General features: G+C 42.7%; 1 protein-coding gene across 2 annotated transcripts in view; it reads left to right on the top strand.

The window, feature by feature from the left end:
- Positions 1-22,454, top strand: part of Cdk5rap2 (CDK5 regulatory subunit associated protein 2) — a 175,854-nt gene that overhangs the window by 7,230 nt on the left and 146,170 nt on the right. For both annotated transcript variants that reach the window (XM_042678675.1, XM_042678676.1), the window contains exons 2-4: positions 1,903-1,970; positions 4,664-4,731; positions 19,014-19,124. In XM_042678675.1, coding sequence (XP_042534609.1) covers positions 1,903-1,970; positions 4,664-4,731; positions 19,014-19,124 — 247 coding nt within the window. The remainder of the gene's footprint in view (positions 1-1,902; positions 1,971-4,663; positions 4,732-19,013; positions 19,125-22,454) is intronic.

Here is a 22,454-nt window from a genome sequence, read left to right as displayed (position 1 = left end):
CAAAAAACAACAGTTTGAGGCTGGAAATGTGGCTTAGTGGTACAGTGCTTGCCTAGCATGCAGGAAGTCCTAGGTTTGATTCCTCACTACCACATAAACAGAAAAAGCTGGAAGTGGTGCTATGGCTCAAGTGGTAAGAGTGCTAGCCTTGAGCACAGAGAGGCTCAGGGACAGAGCCCAGGCCCTGAGTTCAAGCCCCAGGACTGGCCAAAAAAAAATGGCAATACTTAAAAAAATGCTACCTATGGAGCCGGGCTGTGATGAGGTTTAAGTGGGAGACTGCTGTTCTGTCTGGAGCCTGGCCTGGCAGGCAGGTTTCCTATGACTAGGCTTTGTTTGGTCTGCCTGGAGGCCTGTGGCTCCACTTTGGGTTGTATTCCTGTGGGAGCTGTGGGTGGTCCTGCTCTGGGAGTCTGGGCTTTGGTCCTTATTTTGCTGCTATTCCTTTGTGATTTTGAGCAAGTTAAGTTCTTACTCCTTCTTGGGCCTCAGTCTTCCCTTCTGTATAACGATAAAATCATATCTAAGCCTTCTTTTGACTTTGTTCTTATATTGATGATAATTGGAAGAAATAGACAAGTTATCAAAAATTTAGGGGATGGAAAATGTGTCTTCTCTGCAAATAGTTTCTGGAATTTAGTACATTTCCTCTGTGTTGTTATATATTTATAGCCCACCTATTTCCAGAAAAAGATCTTTTTATGTATCTTTTCATGATTGAGGACATGTTTTCTTTAAGTTTTTTTCTCCCCCAGTTATCTTTATACTAGGTATATTTTGAGTAGTCATTTTCTTGGTGTTGGATTTTTATGGTATTTCTAATTTCTTTGCTCAGCTCTGATCCTGAAGGTCTATTCTAACTGCAAAGTTCAGTGATGAGAAAAATTGAGGAGCAGAATACATCTGGATTTGGAGGCAGGAAGAGAAACTGCCCAGAAGTTAGGCTTCCATCAATGCCTAGTTTGGGGGCTGAGGCCAGGAAGGACTTTGGAGGATTAGATATAAAAGGTCTCCATGTCCCTGCCACGTGACTATGACTGGGACACTGAAGTGGTCTGTACTGCAAAGCTTTCCTTTGAAAAATCACAGACCCTTGGGGAATTGGCAGCTCTGATGAGTAAATATTTTATAAATTTCGAGGCACTCTGTGCTTGAAGGTGACAATGATATTTTGTTCATGTTTACAGTGTGCTCATAGGATGCCAGGTACCTTGCTGGGCCCTTTGTATATCTTATTTAATTGCTAGTTCTGTGAAGGAGCTGCTGATTTTTCCTTACAGAGCTGAAGGAAGTAAGGCTTCCGGAGGTGCACACAGCGCTTAGAACAGAACCCAGCGTAATGCCTGTTATGGTTTAGTTTTCTGACAAATTCCCTGAATCCTTACCAAATGTCATATACTGGTTTATGTTAATCTGCCAGTACAGCTTCTTGAATCAGTGAATTCTTCATTTTTGCTTGACATTCTGAAAACATCTGACCTGGTGCCTGGGTCTTAGGAATTTAATTTTTGGTTGGGGAGGCTGGTTAATGACCCCAATGTTGATGAACAGAATCAAGGTATGCCCTAGTGTGCAGATGTTTCTATATAGTGACTGATTTCATCTTTACTGGTAGATGGTATCCCTGTTTAACAAGTAAAGAACATAGCTTTGTACTGGCACACAGCGCATGAAGGAAGCAATGAATGACCTTGACATCGCCCAAGGTCATAGAATTACTGAGTGTTAGATCTGGAAGTAAGTTCAACTCCAAGGCCTGAGTCCTTTATGCTTTGTACTTTTTTCCTTCTCAGGCAGCTCAGCTAGGTGAACCTCTGGCCATTGCTTGCTGACTGTCATGTGCTGTGCAGACAGTCATCTTGTTCAAGCACTAACTCATTTCTTTCCTGTGTTCTCTTCTAGTGGCCTGGTCTCCACTCTGCCAGATAATCTGAATGGCATCAGCATCAGTGCTGGCTTGGGAAATGGCGGTAAGTACACAACAGGTCTTGGGTAAGAGAAGGGGGAGTAAACTCAGACCATGAGCATTTGAGCTTGGGCTTCCATTATCCTGGGACCAGAGCCTACCTGGCCTGGCCAATAGTTGCTGCTCAGCTTCTTAGGTGCAGATTTACTCACTTGCTCTTCACTCCTTTCTGACCTTTACACTGTCCTTCAGGAGTTTTCCATCCAGCCACCGAGCTGGTAGGGATTCAGTGTTTGCTGAGCTGAGCAGCCTCTGAGGCTGTGCGTTGAAGTACAGACTAGACCCAGCACCAGGTTCTGTGGGTCTCCTTGACCTGTACATGGAGGCACAGGAGAGCTGCTCTCCGACTTCAGTGTGCCAAGGCCTCCCTGGCAGCCTGCTGGATTCTGTGCCATGGCCCTGCATTCCTGTTTGTGAAATAGCCAGTTAGATCACCGGAGACACGTGGCTGAGTAAATAATCACTTTATTGTGTCTTGGAGTTATGAGATCCCTTTTCAATCCGGGTCTTGCTGACCATTATTCATAATTTTCCTTTCTGAAAGAAGTTAACCTGTACTGGAAGTCTAGGTGGGCAGTGTTGATAATTTGCCTTGTTAAAATCTGAGGTATTTTGATTTAGTTTTTTTTTTTTTCCTATCCCCAAAGTGATGACATATGTGCAAAAAGAAGCTTTTAGGGCAGGCAGAACGAAGTATCAAAGTGTTTGTTTCTGGAACATTCTGTAACCTATAGGCCACCTTCAAGCTTTCCTTTGAGATTGTTTTTTACCTTAAAAAAAATCTGATGGTGATGAACCTAGTTTCTCCGCTTCCTGCGTGCAGGCAGTTGGAAGCAGAGGTAGTTAGGCCCACCCTCGTTCAGATGATGAGGTACATCTGCTTCCTGCCAGACTCTTGGATTCAACCTTGAACGACATTACCTTAGCTGAGAACACAGACCAAAGATATTATGATAAATCATAAGATCAGGCCAGGAGTGGAATGTAAGGTGCTCAGAGGAGGGGTGAGGGAGTCAGGTGAGAGGTCCCCAGCAAAGTAGTATGGAGAGCAGAAGGAGTAGGACTTTGGTTGGGAAATGGGAGGGGACAAGTATCTCTGCACAGGTGACGGAGTGTGGCCTTCAGTCAGGTGCACAGGGCCCTGTACCCTCCACCCCACCCTCATCTGAACCCCGTTTAGCCAAGTGGTTGCCACCCCCATTGGACCTTGTATGTTAGGGTCCATTTTATTTCATTTATTCCTGCTGATAATTTTTAAAGTATCCAGGTATCCATTCTTACCCATGTATGTGCATAACATCCTCATCAGACACCAGGACCTCTGGCCTGGGTTACCCTGTGCTTCTAGATCTCCTTGTTTCTCTCTTGAGCCTTTTACTGTCGGTTCTCAGCAAGGCAGCCAGAGGGAGTCTGCTCACAAATCTTCCAGTGGCAGCTCAGTCCTTAGCTGAGCCTATGGTGCCAGATGTGATCTGTCCTCCATAACCTCTTAACACCTCTTCTGTCCCCTTTGTTTATTGATACCTCCCCCCCACCCCCCAGTCTCTCACCCCCAGTCACTGCCCCTTGGCTCTTCCTCATACCCACTGGGCATGCTCCTGACTTAGTCTGTTCTCTGCACCTAGAGTGTTTGTCCCTAGATCCTTGGCTATTTGTCTTCAGTCTGCCAACACGTGGCCTCTGTGAGGCCTTCCTCAGTCCCCTGACTTAAAACTGCAACCCATCTCACTTCTGATATTTTCTCTTTTATTTTTCTGTGACCACCTTATATCATATCATGTAATTGCTCATTTATGGTGCCTTTCTCTTCCCTCTGGAAGTTTGCTGCTGTTGCTCCCTGATGGAGGCAGATCTCAAAAGCTGCCTGGCAGGAGAAAGGCTCTCCGTGCAGCTTTGCTGGGATGGTGGGTTCCTCCATTCCCTCACCACACGTTTACTTAGCACCCACAAAGTGGTGGTGACAGTTTGTTTTCCTCTGTCTTATTTGGTTTCCACTTGTCCTGGAAATGTGGGCACAGGACAGTGTCTCCTTCCCCTTCACTTCCCCAGCACACAGGATGGTGCTCAGGACAAGTGTGTAAGAAATGTTGGGATTAAGAAGGCTATGAGGGATCAAGATCAAGGTCCAGCAGTGCCTGCAGTCACTCCAAGCAGGGGCGGCCCTTTCCTGCTTACTGCCTGCTCTGGAGATCAGCTTCTGTTGGAACACAGCCACTGTACTTGTGAGTTGTGTGAGGTGGGTTTTGTGCTGCAGCAGTTGTCGATTATCTGTGACAGATGTAGGCTTTGTGCATAGCCTGGGAAGCTGAAAATAGCTATTGTCTGATGCTTAGGAAAAAGGTTGCCAACCCTTGCTGCGAAATTGGTTAGCCAGGCTTTGTTTTGATTGCTGCGTGTGCAGGTTAGGGGGCACACCTCAGGATGGTGTGCTTTGCCACATGACTTATCTGGGTACCTCTTCTGGTTTCACCAGGGCTGCTTAAAGTAATTTGTCAGTATTGGAAATAAAATAGCTTCGAGCTTTCCCTGGACTCAAATCAGTGAGTCACTACAGGCAGAAAGTGCCAGCAGAAAGCACATACGCCATGGAAGCTGCTCATGATTTTTCTCCTCTGCTCTCTGGTCTCTAATAGCAGTGTCAGTCAGTCTAGTCTGCATGCCGTGATGCTTTCCTGATGTCTGTTTTGCTTTTTGTAGGGCTTCCAAAAGCATCAGAGGAAAAGGTTTCTCCTACCCGAGCACGGAACATGAAGGATTTTGAAAATGTAAGTAGAGATGCCAGCTTCTTGTTCCTAACAAACCATGCTTGCTGTCATTGTCCAGCCAGAGCTGGGAGAGAGCTGTGGTTTTTGACAACTGTCTGAGCTGACTGATGCCAGAGGCCAGGGAAATGATGGGCTCAGGGCCTCCTCTGTGAGACAATTCCATATACATGCAGTCAGCCTTCTGTATAGAGGCTACCTGTAGATTGTGTCATTCAGCGGTTTGCAGCTAGCTATTGGTATGTTTGTGGTGTCTGGAAGATAAGAACATTGCTGTATTGCACAGTGCAGGCAAGCTAATACTCGCTGAGCATCTTGTAGACAGTTAAGGTGCAGTGTTTATGTCTGTAGTTGGTGCTTGCTTCAACCCTTGAGGTGTTTTGTATTGTCCCCATTTTATAGATAAGGAATCCTCACACTAGAAGAGATTCATTTATGGCCATATAATGTAGGAAGGTAGAGCTAGGATTTGAATCCACATCTTTAATGATTCCAAAGCCATTATTCTTTCTAGTGTGTCATGTTTCCCCTCGCATTTTGTAGACTTGCTGCTGAATGGAATGTGTAGCCTGTGCACAGCACTGTGCAGCAATTGTCTGAGAATGGATCGCTTGGTGATGGATTTGGCCTCCATGCTAATGTCTTCCAGCATTGCATCTTGCATTTGTTTGTGGAGGGAGCTTGCTGTCAAGGAACAGGGAAATAAGGCTATTCTCCCAATTCCAATTCTTTTTAACAAGTTACCTGCTCCATGCTCCCATTTATCATGGGAAGAATTAGACCCTTCTTCATTTGTAACCAAATGAAATCCATACTATGCAAGACACAGGAGATATTTATCAGAGAGAAGACGGAGGACACAGAGAGAAGGACGCTCCACAATTACGTTTCTCTCTCCCCAGTTGTCTTTACAGAACAGAGCATTGCTGTCTCTGGATTTAATTTAGCATACTCATTACTGCTAATAGTTATCTGCAAACCACCAGTGACCAATTGAAGAAATGACTTGTCAGATCTCTAATGGAAACAAGTAATTTCTGAGCTTTGAGTTGTTATAATTTCAGCTGTACAATGCGATCTATGCTATGGGTCTGGGGCCTCAAACGAGAAAGAGATTTGATTATTCCACATGGTGTATAATTAAAATATGCTGTACTGTTAAATGGTTGTTCCTGTTTTATCCTACGAGTAATAATGGCTGCTGTTTATTGAGCTCTTGCTCTGAGCTGGGCATTTTAAGTGTTAAGTCCTTTATACACATTACTTTAATATTAAAGCAGCTTTGTAAGTTGGTTATTATTTAGTTTTTTTATTATTTAGATTTGAAGAGTACATCATTAAATTGTATTTCTAGATGGGGAAACTGAATAGCATCTAGAATTTTGGTTTTGCATGTGTCTTTCCAACTGGAAGGGATTCTGAATCCAGCCCTCTTCCTTAGATATAGGAGAAACTGAGGGGATGTGACGGGATAAAAGCTTTTCCAGAAGCCACTGGGTGTTGTGGGCCACAACTTTGGAAGCCAGGCTGCCTATTGGGTGACCTTGGGCCAGTCACCTGACCTTTCTGCACTTTTCTGTACTTTGACATGGGCTTGCACAGCCTTTCGTATGGTTGTTCGGAAGATGAATGTGCAAATCACGTATTCCCAGCACCCTCTCCGTGTTAGCTGTCTCCTTCTCCAGTTATTATATTTGGGACTGACATTTTTTTCTCTGCTTTGCCATGTGATTCAAGTTCCTTTTCCTGAGAGTTCTTGATGGCTTGAATCTTGTTTTCCTTGAAGCTGAGGGAGAGCCTTCCATTGCCAATATATTTTAGGATTTATGTTTTTTTCTTTATGATTGTGGTCCTTTGGCTGCTGTTAGGTTTTTATGATATTAATATTTTTTATTGTAGCATTTTCAAGAGCAAATTCTGCAGCTGAAATCGAAATGACCACCCTGCTCTCGTGTCTCCCTTTCAGGTCTTTATAAGCCACTGACATTTTTTCATTTGGCCTGAGCTTAGCTGTCTATGTGGAGGTCATCTGACCTTCCAGTGGGATGCTATAGAACTGTTCTTGGCATCTAGGCCAGTTTCAGAGTCAGCCTGCATATTAAAGAGGGGGCCAGAATACTCTTTGAATTAAAGGGAAACTCATGATTCCTCTTACTCCAGTTTCTGATGACTGCCTGAACATCAGCAGTTGCATTAGCTAGGGTCTGGTGAGACAGGGGCCCAAGTTCACCTTGGTACATATTGTCACCCCAGTGCCCATTCCTCAGGAGACGAGGAACCTGGGGTGCCTTAGCCCAGATGAGTTTGCCAGTGAGAGGCTCTGGTCTAATTGGGTGGATGGGACTACAGGGTGGTGGTGTAGTGAGCTGAGGACAGGGCGCTGTGGCCTACAGAGGATGGACTCTGAACGTAAGTGGGCTTCAGGCAGGACATCAGGGACTGGGCACAAGGAGGAGCGACCAGCCTAAGGACTCAGGTGCAGGGCAGGTCGCAAGAGTTCAGGGACCATGGGATGCCTTTTGGTCAGAACAAGGTTGTGTGAGGGACATGAAGCCATCGGGGCAGACATGGGTCAGAGCCTCCAGTGTTGACAGACACACTGCTTGGTTTGACTTTGCCCTGAAGATAAAAGGTAACCAATGACAGATGTTAGTCTGTCATGACCAATATGGTGCTTTCAAAAGATTACCTCAGCTGGGTGCTGGCGGCTCATGTTTGTAATCCTAGCTACACAGGATGTTGAGATCCAGAGGATCGCAGTTCAAAGCCAGCCCAGGTGGAAAAGTCTGGGACATTCTATCTCCAAAAATGTGTCACTCTTATTTGACACCTGGGGGCTGGAAGCCCAAAGGGGTGGGACTCAGGCTTCAAATCCAGGTCCTCTGGCACAAGAAGTCACTTCTACTATGTTCTGTGTGCTGGACAAGCATTGCTGACACGTGAAGGGATTTGCTCTGGTACTGCAATGTCCATGCTTGTGGTAGCTGAGGCTGCCATCACTCATGCGGAGCTGGTGTGTCAGTTCAGACTTTCGTGGGGTCTGTCTTGTTGGTCCTTCCCTAGTTGGGAATGTAGAGGGGGCTCCCTGGGCTGGAGAGGGGCTAGCAGAGGCCACATTTTGTGAAGGCCTGGACTTACCTGCTGTGATAAGTTTTGGGCACTGAAACCTCTCTCTCTTCTTTAGGAGATTAAGGAAGACCTTACTGTATGTAGAGGAGTTCAACTCTGGCTCTCCCCAGAGAATGACACTGATACCCCTTCTATCACTGATGGAAGGCATTGTTTTCATAAAGACTTGTAGAGTGCTGGTGTCTCACGCCTGTAATCCTAGCTACCTAGTAGGCTGAGATCTAAGGATTGTGGTTTGAAGGCAGCTTGGGCAGGAAACTACATGAGATTCTTATCTCCAATTTTGCCATTCAAAAGCTGGAAGTGGAGCCTTGGCTCAACTGGTAGAGCACTAGCCCTGTGCAAAAAAAAAAAAATTCAGGGATGGCACTCAAGCCCTGAGTTCAAGCTCCAGGACTGGTGTGTGCGTGTACACACACACACACACACACACACACACACACACACACACGCACACACACTGAACTTGTATTAAAAATGGGTATTTTGCATCACAATTTACGCAACTGCTTACTATGTAGGACATTCAAGTTGTTTTTTACTTCTTGCTGTTGCAAAGTTTTGTCAAATATCCTTGTGCACACGATTCTTTTTCTAGTTTTGAATAAATGCCTAGAAATGGAAATTTCAGTATAAATTAGACACAACAAATAGTAGTAGGATTAATTTCTGCTGGCCTCTTCACTAAGAAACTGGGGAAACCCTTAGCCAGATGGGGCCGAAACACCTGTCTCATCCTGTCTCCATCCTGTCTTCACTTAGTCATCTACTCAGCTGCCCAGACATGTGGGTGCTCTTGTGCTGAGGCCCTTTTTCCTACTTGTTGAAAATCCTCAGTCTCAGTTGAAGTAGCCTGTCAAATCTGAACATTTTCTCTGGTCTAGCAGGGAGGCTTACCCCTTCACATGTGCTCTGCAGTATCTGTGTCACGGGTGCCTTATCAGCATGGAGTAGCCCCGCATTCTTGAGCTCACCCCTTTTGCACAGAGCTGACGCTCTCACAGTCATGATGTGTGAATAGAACAAGGACTTGAGGATAATGAGAACTGGGTTTAGATCTGGCTCAGACACTTACTGATCTGGGCCCTTACATAGGTGGCTTCCAGAAACTCATGTGTAAAGAGAGGCCAGTAGAGTCTTTCTGAGATATGTGAGGGTTTCCTGAGCAGTAGACCATAGCCTGAGACCTCCAGTGTGATGGGTATTTGGGAAGTGCTGGCTTTCACTCAAGTTCTCTCTACTAAGCCCCTGCCCCTGCCTTCTGCCCATTGTTTATTTCTTGCCAATCCCTTTTTTTTTTTTTTCCCCCTTTGTTGTTGTTGTTGGTTGTGAGGCTTGAACTTGGGGCCTGGATACTGTCTCTTCGTTCTTTATACTCAAGGCTAGTGGTTGAGTATACTACTGCCACTTTGAGCTGTAGTGCCACTTCTGGTTTTCTGGAGTCTCATGGAATTTCCTGGCTTTGAATCCTCAGATTTCAGCCTCCTGAATGGCTAGGATTACAGGCGTGAGCCACCAGTGCCCGGCTTAAAATAATTTTTTTCCTTTGGAATAAAGTCCCTCACTGCTTGCCATGGTGTAAGATCCTGCCCTGTCTTTTGAGCTTGGCATGTATGTCATTTGATCATAGACTGCTCCTCCGGCACCTGGCTTGTTTCTGTGTGTCAGGCCCTCCTGCTCTCTGCCTGGGATGCCCTCTCTCCTGTTCCTTGAATGTCTGGCTCCTGGACTTTTGTGTCTCAATCTTAATATGATGTGGGTAGAGAGGCTGTACTAATGCCCTCCACTGGTTTGTTACTCTCTTCTGGTGAACACTTATTACTATGTCTTTTCTACCATGACTGTCATGTCTTTATTTGCTTATTTATCTTAACATGTGTCACTTGTCTGGTATGTCAGTGCTCAACACTGAACCTAACAGTACTATAGCTGTTTAGTAAGTGTGTTGATTGAGTTTGGCCTTGTATGAGACACTAAACCTTGAAGTTCTGATTGCTTTCTTCTATCTGTAAAATAGGAAAACATAATGTTTAGCTCATAGGCTTGTGGTGAGGATTAAGTAACATGCCTAGTGTTATTTAGTGTTAATAAGGTGGCTATCGACCACATAGCCAGAGGGTGGGGCTTGTGGAATTAGAGTTAGAGGACCGGAAGTAGAAATGAGAGTAAGGTGAGGCTAAGAGTATGAGAAGGGAGGATGGGAGTTAGGAACAAGGCAAAAGAGCAAGAACGGTGTGGGATGTAGACCAGTAGGAGTGGACCTAGGGCGTGGCTGGCAGTGAGGGTGGCAGCCACTCCCTGTGGAGATCTGTGCCCGGCCTGGGCCTTTGCAGAGTCCAGGACTGGAGCCATTTTGGCTTGTGGCTAGTGGGGGTGTCTGGGAAAATTGAAGTGCAGGGATGATCTTTGTGGTAGGATGGCCTCCATTTACTGGACTGAGCTCTGAGTCCTCTTATTGCTGTGTGTCCTGGCCATGCTCTCCAAAAACCCAGCCAGATGGTGGGCTGGGCAGTGTAAATTTTTACAATCTTTTTGAAGGCCATTTGGAAAGAGATTTTGATAGTCATAAAAATAAAATTACTCTTGAGCCCAATAATCCATTTTTGGGGAAATTTATTCTAAACAATCTACTCAGTGGAAGGGAAAAAACCCCTCTGTTTATGAAGGTATTTGTTATCACATTGTGTATAATTGTGAACAATTGGGAACAAGGGAAATTATATTTCACATTTGTCATCTTTTTGACTTCTTGTTACAAGCTTGTGTTGAGGGGATTTTACAAATGAGAAAGCTGAAGCTGAAAAGATTAAATGACGTGTCTACAAGCTTGGTTTGATTGAGAAACTAAAATAAGTTAGAGTCAGACCTTATCTGTGTGATTGTTAAAGACTACACCAAATCCATAAATGCTTAGTAGAGCAATGGTTAAATACTTGATAATTCAATGGAGTTCAGTGTAGTCTGTCAGGTGGAAATACTTCAGATACAATATTAAGTGAAAGCAATGGGATATACAAATTCACTTGTGTTATAAATAGGTATTTGCTTAGTCACAGTGTGTTTGACGGTTCGAAGACACCAGGGAGAGGGTTGGCATCAGAAACAAATCCCAAAGCATCTTCCTCCTCCCGACTCACTTGGCTGCTGTAGGCAGATTTGTATTGTTCACTGGAGATGAACTCTGGGCAGCAAGAGTGCATTTTTTTTTTTTTTTTTTTTTCATGTCGAGGTGAGATCTAACAGGTTTTGTTCTTGTGAAGAGGGTTGGAGATTGATGGTAGCCCACTGCTTTGCTTACCTAGGGCTTGCGTGAGAAATGATTCCCTTTTAACAGCTATGCCCTGTTTACCACTTGCTAAGTGCCAGGCTCTGCCAGGTGCTTAGCTCATTTAGTTGTCACAACACTCCTGCGAGGTAATTGAGTTTCTTTCATTTTGTAGATAAGCCAACAGTGACTCAAAGATGTTAAATAATCTTTTCAAGGCCACACAACACACAAGCAGCAGTATTGGGGATTGAGCTGGTCTCTGAGGTCCCATAACCCATGGGAGGGGGAGCTTCACCCAGCTACTGTAAACCAGGGAAAGTGATAGCCAGAGGGTGGCTCCTTGCTTAAGTTTTAGTTGAGTGGGGCTAGTTGCTATTTTTCTGATTTTTTCCCCCTTTTCCTTTTTCCTTTTCCTCTTCCTCTCCCTCTTCTTTTCCTTCCTCCCTCCCTCCCTCTCTCTCTCTCTCTCTGTCTGTCTCCCCCGCCTTTCTTTTTGATGCTTGAACTCAGGACCTTGTACTCTTGCTTAGCTTTTTCATTGAAGGCTGGCACTCTGCCACTTGAGCCACCCTCCACTTCTGGCTTTTTGCGGGTTAATTGGAGATGAAAGTATCTCAGATTTGTCTTTCTGGGCTGGCTTTAATCATAAGCCTCAGATCTCAGCTTCCTGAATAGCTAGGATTATAGGTGAGCCACTGCACCCACACGTGGCTTCCTCGGATTCTTTTTATGTTGTTGGGTTTTGTTTTCTTCTCTTCTCCATTGCTTTTGACTGAGTGGGAGCAGGAAGAAGCTAGAGGACTGACTTGTAGCTTCTGAAAAATCTTTCTGGCTTCAGCCCTGTTGTCATGGTGGGAGGCTCCCACGTAGATGGCTTCAGTCCCAGTAACACATGGGTACAGGGGTGGAATGGGCAAGTATAGCCCATGTGTTTGGTTACTATTGAACATTGGGTTTCTAAGTCACATTTTGTGGATTGCACTTTAGGTTGTTTATCTACTGTGTGGTAAGATGATTACTTCAGTTTTATTTTTCAACTTGAAATTCTTTCTCTCTCTCTCTCTCTCTCTCTCTCTCTCTCTCTCTCTCTCTCTTTCTCTTTCTTTCTTTTTTTTTTTTTGTTGGTTATGGGGCCTGAACTCTGGGCCTGAGCTCTTCAGCCCAAGGCTAACACTCTACCACTTTCTGGCTTTTTCTGCCTATGTGGTGCTGAGGAATTGAACCCAGGGCCTCATGCATGCAAGGCAAGCACTCTACCACTGAGCCATCTTCCCAGCCCTGAAATTATTTCTTTAAAACAGATAAGTACACATGAAAAAAATTAGTATGGCTCTGTGTGTGTGTGTGTGTGAGTGTGTTTGTTGCTGATCCTAAGGCTTGAACTCAAGGTCTAAGTACTGTCCTTGGGGTTTTTTGCTTAAGGCTAGAGCTCTACCATTTGAGCCACAGTTCCACTTCTGGCTTTTTGATGGTTAATTGGAGATGAGAGTCTCATAGACATTCGTGCTTGTACTGGCTTTGATCCTCAGATCTTAGCCTCTTGAGTAGTCAGGATTATAAGCGTGAACCCTTGGTGCCTGGCTGGTTTAAATTTTTATGTTGAGTCTAGTAATGGTACTAAACAGTGCAGTGTTTAGTGATAGCTAAATTGTTTATAATAATAGATAATTTGTAGTAGTAATTATTAATTATAATAGCTCTATGAAGTGAGTTTTATTATAGTGCCATTTTTGTAGGTGAAGGGACTTGGGCACACAGACAAAAGGAGCTTGACCAAGGTCATATAGCTGGTAAGATAGTCTGGATTATCCTTATTCATTATTTTCACTCATTTAAAAAATGTTGGTTGAATGGCCACTGTGGCCTAGATATGATGTTAAAATCTTCAAGCAAGAAAATAGGAGCTGTGTGTTAGAGTAGTTGGCTGGGTAGTAGAGACAGAGACCACCTAAGATCAGGCAGAGATGGAAAAGATGAGATGTAACCACCTAGCAAATTCCATATGAAGAGCTGCAGGCAAACAAGAGCTTGGCTTAATTTAGGACCAGAAAGGAGGCTGGTGAGACTGGCACATTGTGAACAGGGGGATGATACCCAAGGAAACTGGGGAGGGAGGCAGGCAGCAGCTGGCTTATTCAGCACTTGGTGGTGCCTGTGAGTTTGGTTCTCAGAGTGATGGGGGGAAAAACAAACCAAAAACAATGCAGGGTGTAAGCAGGATAGTGATATGAACAGATCTGTTTGATTTGGAAGTCTATGGGCTCCGATTGTATCAATGACCTTATAGAGTGAGGTAGTGTTTGTCTATTCAGCCAGTCATTGGCTATTTAGCAACTGCCTGGTGTTTCAGATTCATTGATGGAGGTGGATGTGGTTCTTCATCTCTTAGTGGTGGGGTGGGCAGAAAGGCAAGTTACAAGTGGCATGTTTGCAGTGATTATGTTCATTAGGAAAGTGGATAGAAGCTTGTAGAAGGGGTCCCAGCCTAGCCAGAGAAATTGTGTGTGTGTGCACGCGAGCGTGCACGCACATGTACACACACATGAGCCATTACTAAGGCTTGAAATCAGTGCCTGGGTGTGCTGTTCCATATATATATATGGAACCGCACCCAGGCACGGATTTATACATATACATATATATATATATATATATATATATATGTATGTATATGTATATATGGAACCGCACCCAGGCACGGATTTATACATACATACATACATACATACATATCTATCTATCTATCTATCTATCTATATAATTTTTTTTTCCTTGAAGGCTGGCGCTCTTCTAATCACAACTCCATTTCTGGTTATTTTTTTTTGCTGGTTAATTGGAGATAGACTTTCCTGAACAGGCTAGCTTCAAACTGTGATCCTCAGATCTTAGCTTCATGAATAGCTAGGATTATAAACAGAAGCCACCAGTGCCTGGTTCAGAGAAAACTTTGTGGAAAGTGCTGTTAAGCAGAGAGCTGACTGGCCATTATGGAAAAGATGGGTTTGTATTTCATTTTACTCATTTGGGCCTTTCTAGCACTTGCCTGACCTTCAAAAGGCATGTTTACTTTTTTTCCTACTTTTTTATTTTTTTTAAACCTATAAATAGGAAAAAAAAACCTATTCTTTCAAGAATTAAGAATTTTCTCATTTTATACAATATGGGTATTCTAAGTGATCACCATAAATATTTTATTGGTGGCTGAATAATAGAATACGTTTTCTCTTTATAGGAAGCATCTGGTGGGATAGACTTTTGTTTGAATGAATGTTTTATGTGCTGTTGACTTAAAACATTTAAAAGGAGGTTTTAATGAACCTACCAATAGTTTCTTTTGCTATTCTTGTTAGTCAGGAAATTGAATCCTTAAGTGTTAGCCAGCCGGCCGAGGGCAGACAGCTTAGAAACTCTTTAAATGTAGAATGTGCTGATTATTTCTGCTTATCCAGTCCTAAAACTGTGCATTAAAAAGAGTATATGCTACTAAGATTATTTTTAAAATACTGAAAAAAACCTTTGATAACCATGTAAATATTAGGAGATGTTGTAGCATCCAGGTATAGCTATTTACATTTTGCTGCATTTCATATTGATTGGCTATCTTTTTATTAATTTCATTGAGATTTAATTTACACAAAAGTATTGATTTTAAGTGTTGGGTGCTTTCTAATGATTGTATGAATATTGATTTTTTGGTATGTATGTGGAGTACCTTTGTAGGTTCATTTAATTATCACTACTACAAGACTATACAGTAATATAATACCAAAAATTTCCCTATGTGGCTTCTTTGTGGTCAACTCTCTTAGCCCTAAACCTTTGACAACTAATGTTGTTTTCTCTGTCCTTGTAATGTGACTTTTCCCAGAGCGTCATAAATGGAATCATATGGTATGTGGTATTTTGAGGACTGGCTTCTTTCTGTTGGTATAATGTCTTTGTAATTTATTCACATTGAATGTGTCAAAGTTTCTGAGCACTGTTTCATGTTATTGATGAGTACTGTTTACCCTTTGAAGGGCACTTGGTTCTTTCTCCCTATTGGCAATTGATAATAAAGCTGTACAGTAGTGAACATTTATATACAGGTTTTGCTAATAGCATAGGTTACCTCCTTCCTTCCTTCCTTCCTTCCTCTTTCTCTCTCTCCTTCCTTCCTTCCTCCCTCCCCCTTTCTCTTTCTTTCCCTTTCTTTTTTTCTTTCTCTCTCTCTCTCTTTCTTTCTTTCTCTCTCTCTCTCCTTCCTCCCTCCCTCCCTCCTTCCCTTCTTCCCTCCCTTTCTTCCTTTTTCTGGGGCTTGAACTCAGGGCCTGGGTGCTGTCCCTGAGATATTTTGCTTAAGGCTGGCACTTTACCACTTGAGCCACAGCTTCACTTCCAGCTTTTTGGTGGTTAATTGGGGATGAGTTTCACTGACTTTCCTGTCTGGGCTCACTTTGAACCACAATCTTCATAGCTCAGCCTCCTGGATAGCTATAATTACAGTTGTCAGCCACGAGTGTCTGCAAAACAATGTAATTTTGTAGTATACCTATGGTGTAATCTAACTTTTCAGCAAAATGTGAGGTTTAGGTTGAGGTTCATTTTGGTAACATGATGTCCAATTGTTTCAACATTGTTTGCTGAAAATGAACACGATCCTTTCTACATTGAATTGTCTTTGTAGTTGGTCATATCTGTATGGGTCTGTGCCACTATTTTGTTTTCTGTTGCATTGTATTCTCTCAAAGTTGTTTTGATTCATCTTGTTCTTTGCTGCCCCAAATAAGTTTTGTAATTAGCTTGTCTGTGTTAAAAAAAAAGCTGCCAGAATTGATTGAAATGTTATTAAATCTATATAAAAATTTCAAGAGAATTGACATTATTATTATATTGACTCACCCAATCTATGAATTTATTAGAAGTCTTTTCACTTATGTCTGTCTTGAATTTCACAAACATTTTGTGGTTTTAAAAGTATAGTTTGTTTTATTAGATTTATACTTAAGGGTTTTAGGTTTTAGAGCTGTTATAATGTAAATGAGAGACTGCCACCTCATTCATGGACTTATTATGTGTGGCTTAGATTCCTGCGCCTGCATCAGGCAGCTCACTTGTAAGGCAGAAGCCCTTAGTCTCACTTTAGTCACGTGGGTTTAAATCATTGTGAGAGCAATTGAGTGTTTGCCTGTCTCTTAGTTTTTGAAACTCTTACCTTCCAAAAAAAAGCATGGTACCCCAAAAACAAAGTAAAATTTAATGTGCTTAATTTAAATAATAACTGAGACTCAGAGAGGAAGGAATCTTGAGAGAATGAAGGTTGAATTGATATTGTCTCTTAAGCCCCTGGTCGTCACTGGGGTCTGAGCATGAGTAATGACTGTGAATGGAAGGGGAACATAGATGTGTGACCTTTAGAGAGGGGCTTCAATTGCTATTACTTCTAGTTTTTTTTTTTTAATTGAGCAAGTTATATGATACACACTTCAAAAGATGAAAAGGGTATATAGCATATTTCCAGATGATGCGTGCCATTTAATCCAGAAAGTGTGTACTCATAGTCCCTGCCCCCCTTTTGAATTTACAACACATTTTATCATAGCCACCATCTGTGCAATAGACCACTAAAATTTATTCCTCCTAACTGAAACTTTTAACCCTGTCTAGTATCTCTCCTTTCCCTCTCTCACCTACCTTTTATTTAAATGGTAACCTGATGAATATGATGTTCTAAGAGATAGTGTTTTTATTTGACATTACATCTTGGAGATAATTTCAGTGAGTCCACAAAGTAGTCTTCTTTTTTTTTTGTGGTTCTGTAATACTCCACTGAGCAGTTCTACCATAACCTACTTAGCCATGACTAGTTGGCTTTCAACAATTGCAGTTAACTACAGACCTTTAAAATTTGTTAAAGGAAGTGTAACATGCCTATAGACATGAATAGTTCCATGGATTATTATAAAAAGAAAACAGGCTCATGACCACCACCAATATTGAGAAGAAGCAATTATATCAATACCCCAGAAGCATACTGCATTGCTCCTCCTAAAGCCCATGCCATCCTCTTGGACCGATTTCCAAACCCTTCCTAGCTTGTGTTTCCGATACCCTCTTATGCAAAGGAGAGGAGTAGGAGTCTTTCACAGACAGACTCAAAGCTGAGGGAAGTAGAGAGAGGGAGTATGGGAGGTAGTGGTAGGACTTGGGAAACATTTTCTTGTGTAAGCATGGTGTTGTAAATGTACAAGGAAATTGCTCTAGTGAGTAGGCTCATGTCTGTTCTAAGAGTTGGGTTAGCCTTCTCATTAGTCTGCTAAGAAAAGCTTTCTAAGTGACCTAACCAAAAAAACCAAATATTGGTTGGGGGAGTCAGCAAGGTCAGAGGCTCAGCTCTTCCAATTGATATATAGCTGGGTTGTTAGTACTTTTGCAGTGTTGAAGTGTTGCTCTAAGGATTGAGGTACCTAGAGGTACTCACACCATATATTCTCAGTAAATACTAGTTTTCTTGGTATATTTCCTCTACACTTTTTATTTTGACAAATTTCAAACTTGGGGAAAAAGTGTAAAACAGTACAGATACCTAGATTCACACACACTTTTTTTTTTTGGCTGGGATTTCAACTCCAGGCTTGTGCTTGAACTTCTGTTTGTGCAGCTTGTTTGTTTCTGTAGCACTCTACTAGTTGAGCTGTACTCTAGCCCTGCATTTTTGCTGATCCTTTTAGAGAGGGAGGCTCATAGAGTTTCCTGCTTAGGCTGGGTTTGATTCTAGATTCCTTAGTCCTCAATCTCAATCTAATTCAACACTAATTATTCAGTTCCTGAATTGGCCTACAAAACTGTTCAATTCCTGAATAGTATTATAGGCTTGAGCCACTAGTGTCCAGCTTCTACAATTTCTTTACCTCTTTTTTTTTTTTCTCTTTCTCCACTCATTAGTGAATCAGTTCCAGACATCACTCTATCGAAGCACCCTTACATACTCAGGAGAACTCTGTCCTCTAAAATCATAATGCTGTAATATTATATAAAGTTGCGCTTTCCCCACTTAGCATAATGAGGACTTTTAAGATCAATGGCACTTAATAGTCATCTCCTTTAACCTATGCTTATTTAGAAAGGTTCCTCATCCAGTTTTGCCACAGGTTTTCATTAGGATTTTCAGATCTGATGTTTTGCATAAAGTCCTTCTATTCAGCCACTCTTCTTGACTAGATTCAGGTTAATGGTTGCATGGAGCACCCTAGACGGAATCGTTGGCTCAGCAATTCATTTCAGCAATTCATATCAGTTTATCCCATCAGTGCTGAGGAGAGATTTACCTGCTTACCCTGGTTGTAAAATTTCTAAATTGTAAAGTTACCTTTTTGTAATTAATAAGTTGGCTGTGGGAAGGTATTTTGAGATGGAATATCCTACTCCTCATGATCTTTTGTCTGGTGTTTTTAGTGTTGATAATTCTTACCTGAATCAATTATTTCATGAAAGTAAAGTAATAGTGGTTTTCTATTCCTGTTATTCTTCTACATCTACTAACTAGGTTTTTTTGGTAAAGACAAAGTGTCCTCCCTGTCCCCCTTCCTTTTCCCTCCTCCCTCTCTTCTCCTTCTCCTTCCCCTCTCCCTCTTTTCTTTATCCCATTGATATAGAGGCATTAGTTCTTTCTTTCTTCAGTCATTATTAATTTCTGTCATTCATTTTGATTATTAGATAGTTCTAAATTTGTCCAGCAGGAGCCACCTAATTCTTCTGGGTTGGTGTAATTGTACCTGTGGAAGCTTTTTCTAGTGTTACCATTGAATTCATTTCAGAGCCTTGAGCCATGGGGATGAATGCAGGTACCACCCATCAGATTCTCTCCTTTCCCCTTGCTTTAGACAACTCTTCTGTGTTTATTTTCCAGCAAATCACTGAACTGAAGAAAGAAAACTTTAACCTGAAGCTCCGTATCTATTTCCTTGAGGAAAGAATGCAGCAGGAGTTTGATGGCCCTACTGAACAGGTCTACAAAACTGTGAGTGTCTTCTGCTAAGTTGTTCCAAGTAGATAGCTGATATTTATTCTCAAAATTAGCATGAGTAGATAGAGCTGTTTGATTTGGTGGGTGGTGGTGGTAGTGGGGAAGATGCCAGGATGGCCCTCCTTTTAAGCAAAGAGGTGCATGATTAAGTCTTTTATACTTTAACATTGGAATTCTGGTTCACTGTCTACCTTGGTTGTCCTTTTGTAAGTATTTATTGTAGAGAAATAAGCAGTGGACTGATACAATGTCTCTGGAATTGAATCCTATTGTTACCAACTATTTGGGTAACTTTGGGCAAGTGGTTTCAGCTCACTTGACATGCTGCCAGTGTTGAGTGATGATCCTGATGTCATCAGGTTATTTGTATGACTAAATGGGATGAGAGATGAAAAGCTCTGCACCCTTTGGTGCTTGACAGTTGCCATCATTGCATTGTCTCATTGAGCTGCCTTCGACTGCCCAAGGTAACTATTGTCAGGTTTCCTGTGATCCGACTCCTCTGTATTCCTGTGTGCTTGCTTGGAACTGCCAGAAAAGAAAAAAAAAAGGCTATTCTGATTTGAAGTCTTGACCTGGAGGTCTTTGTCTGAAAACAAACCTTGGTTCTCAAAGTTGAAAAAAGAAGTTGGCTTTCTTGAAAAGACATGAGTACAAACAGTATCTCAGTGCCCATTTCTTCACTTTTTCTGGTAGATTAGCCCTTGGCCTGGGAATTATTCTATCTTTTCTCCTCTGAAGTTTGAACAGTGGAAACTTTTGAAGGAGAAATGTAAAGGGGCTTTTCTTGAAGAGGGATTGTGCTCCCTCCAGCCCTTTCAAGAGCTGAAAAACTTTGTTGTCCCTGAAGGCATAGTGATCTTCTTTCAGTGTGAGGGCGGGGACACAATGTCACCCCATTTCTGGAAGGAAGTGTGGTACCCTTTTTCTCTTTTAAGGAAAAAAAAAAAGCAATGTGTAAGCATGGTGGTCTTGCACCTGAGAACTTGGGAAGCCAACTATTGCGGGCTGTGTTGTGGTCTGCCTTGGGCATTGTTGGGATAGCATCCTATGGGGAGGAAACTGAGGCTGAGGAAGATGAGTGACTTGTTTCATGTCATATAGCTGCTCTATGAAGTAGATTTTGAGGCCTGGCCCAGGCCAGTACATTATTGCCCTATGCCCCATTAGATACTCTTTTGTACTATTGAACTAGATAGCCCCTCCCCACTTTTATTTTTCAGTTAAGTTTTTGGATAGGGGCATGTGGATAGAATTTTAAATATAACATGAATGTATAGCAAAGATGTGCTTTCACTCTGTTCTTCTGAGTCTGTAAATCTCACCAATATATGGCTTCCATGTACAGAGGGATACTAGCAAATGAGAGAGAGAGAGAGAGAGAGTCTGTGTGTGAAACCACTTTATATTTTTCACTTAATGGTATCTTGGATACTTCTCTTTGATAGTAATTTAAGTGCTGCTTTATTCTTTTTTTTCTGGATAGAATATTTATTACGTATACATTACATCTATCTATGTATACATAGAGAATATATATAATATTCCATTTGTACAGAAATTTACAATGTAGTCTGTGACTTCAATTATTGGGATAGAGGTAGGCATACTCCCCACCCTGTATTTTTGCCATCGTACCAGCAAAAGCATGCCACTCCCTCCCTCCCTCCCTCCCTCCCTCCCTCCCTCTCTCCCTCCCTCCCTCCCTCCCTTTCTTCCTTCCTTTTGTCGGTCATGGGGCTTGAACTCTGGGCCTGGGCATGTCCCTGAGCTCTTCAGCTCAAGACGAGTGCTCTACCACTTGAGCCACAGTGCTACTTCCAGTTTTCTGGTGGTTAATTGGAGATAAGAATCTCGGGCTGGAGAGGTGGCTCAGTGGTAGAGCGCTTGCCTTGCATGCTCGAGGCCCTGGGTTCGATTCCTCAGCACAACATAAGCAAAAAATAAAAAGCCGGAAGTAGTGCTGTGGCTCAAGTGGTAGAGCGCTAGCCTTGAGCTGAAGAGCTGAGGAACAGCGCCCAGGCCCAGAGTTCAGGCCCCACAACCGGACCCCCCCAAAAAAAATTGTATCATAGACTTTCCTGCCCTGGCTGGCTTTGAACTGGGACCCTCGGGTCTCAGCTTCCTGAGTAGCTAGGATTATAGGCGTGAGCCACTGGCGCCCAGCTACTTCTTTCTTTTTTATAGCTCTAAAATAGTCCATTTTATGCCTCAAAGGCATCCTGACTTTTGGGTTGGATATCATTATCGTCATATACCTAAATTTGTACCCTGAGATATTGGGCCTTGGAAAAGTAGCCTAATGGACATGACATGTCTGCTAGCCATGGGATAAAATTTATTGGGTTGGACACCAGTTGCTTCACCTGAAGAGCAGCACTCTTTAAGTACAGTGTATCAGCTTGCTGCCCTCATGAGAGCTGGGGAGATCCTCTGCTTGAAGAGTGTTTATGCAGCCTTCATGGAGCCACACTGGAGACATTGTACTGACACTCAGAGTCTAGCCTTTGTAGGCCATTCTTCTAGAAAAAGTTGTGCCTTGTAGATGACATCTTCATCTCTGGTTGTTTGGCAGCCAAGAAGACAATGTAGGCTTTGCTCATTTGCTATTTAGTTAGTCCTTCAATCCTCCTTCCATGCAGATGTCTTGGTTTTTCATTTGACAACTAAGGAATCTGAAGGAACTTTGCTTTCTCACCTCCTGGACTTGGCCGTCTAAGGTCAGGCTCAGGGTCACACTTCTAGTTTTGTCTTCCTTGTTAGCATGAAGGCAGGGCCTGTGCTTTGTTCATCTGGTGCTCTTAGTGCTAGATTTGGCCCTGTGAAAGAGTGAACCATTGACTTACTGTTCTCTACCGAGAAACAGTAGAGGCAGCATTTGAACCCATGTCCTTCTAGTCCCATGCCATGACCTTTTCATTTTGTCTGAATTTTTTTTGTGTGTGTTGGTCCTAGGAGAGAGAGAGAGAGAGAGAGAGAGAGAGAGAGAGAGAGAGAGAGAGAGAGAGAGAGAGAGTGTGTGTGTGTGTGTGTGTGTGTGGTGTGTTTAATTGGAGATAGAAGTTTTATGGACTTTCCTTCCAGGGCTGACTTTGAACTGTGATTTTCAGATTTTAGCCTCCTTTTTAAGATTTTTTTTTTAATCATCGGTAGTGGGTCTTAAACTCTGTGCCTAGGCATTGTCCCTCAGCTCTTCAGCTCAAGGCAAGTGCTTTAACACTTGAGCCACAGTGCCACTTCCATTTTTCTGGTGATTAATTGAAGATAAGAATCTCATGGACTTTCCTGCCTAGGCTGACTTTGGACTGCAGTCCTCAGATCTCA

This window comes from Dipodomys spectabilis, unplaced genomic scaffold, assembly GCF_019054845.1.
Source record: "Dipodomys spectabilis isolate Male_0828 unplaced genomic scaffold, ASM1905484v1 ptg000046l, whole genome shotgun sequence".
Classification (NCBI taxonomy): domain Eukaryota; kingdom Metazoa; phylum Chordata; class Mammalia; order Rodentia; family Heteromyidae; genus Dipodomys; species Dipodomys spectabilis.
Note: the sequence above shows the minus strand (reverse complement) of the source record. Positions and strands in the feature narration are given on the sequence as shown.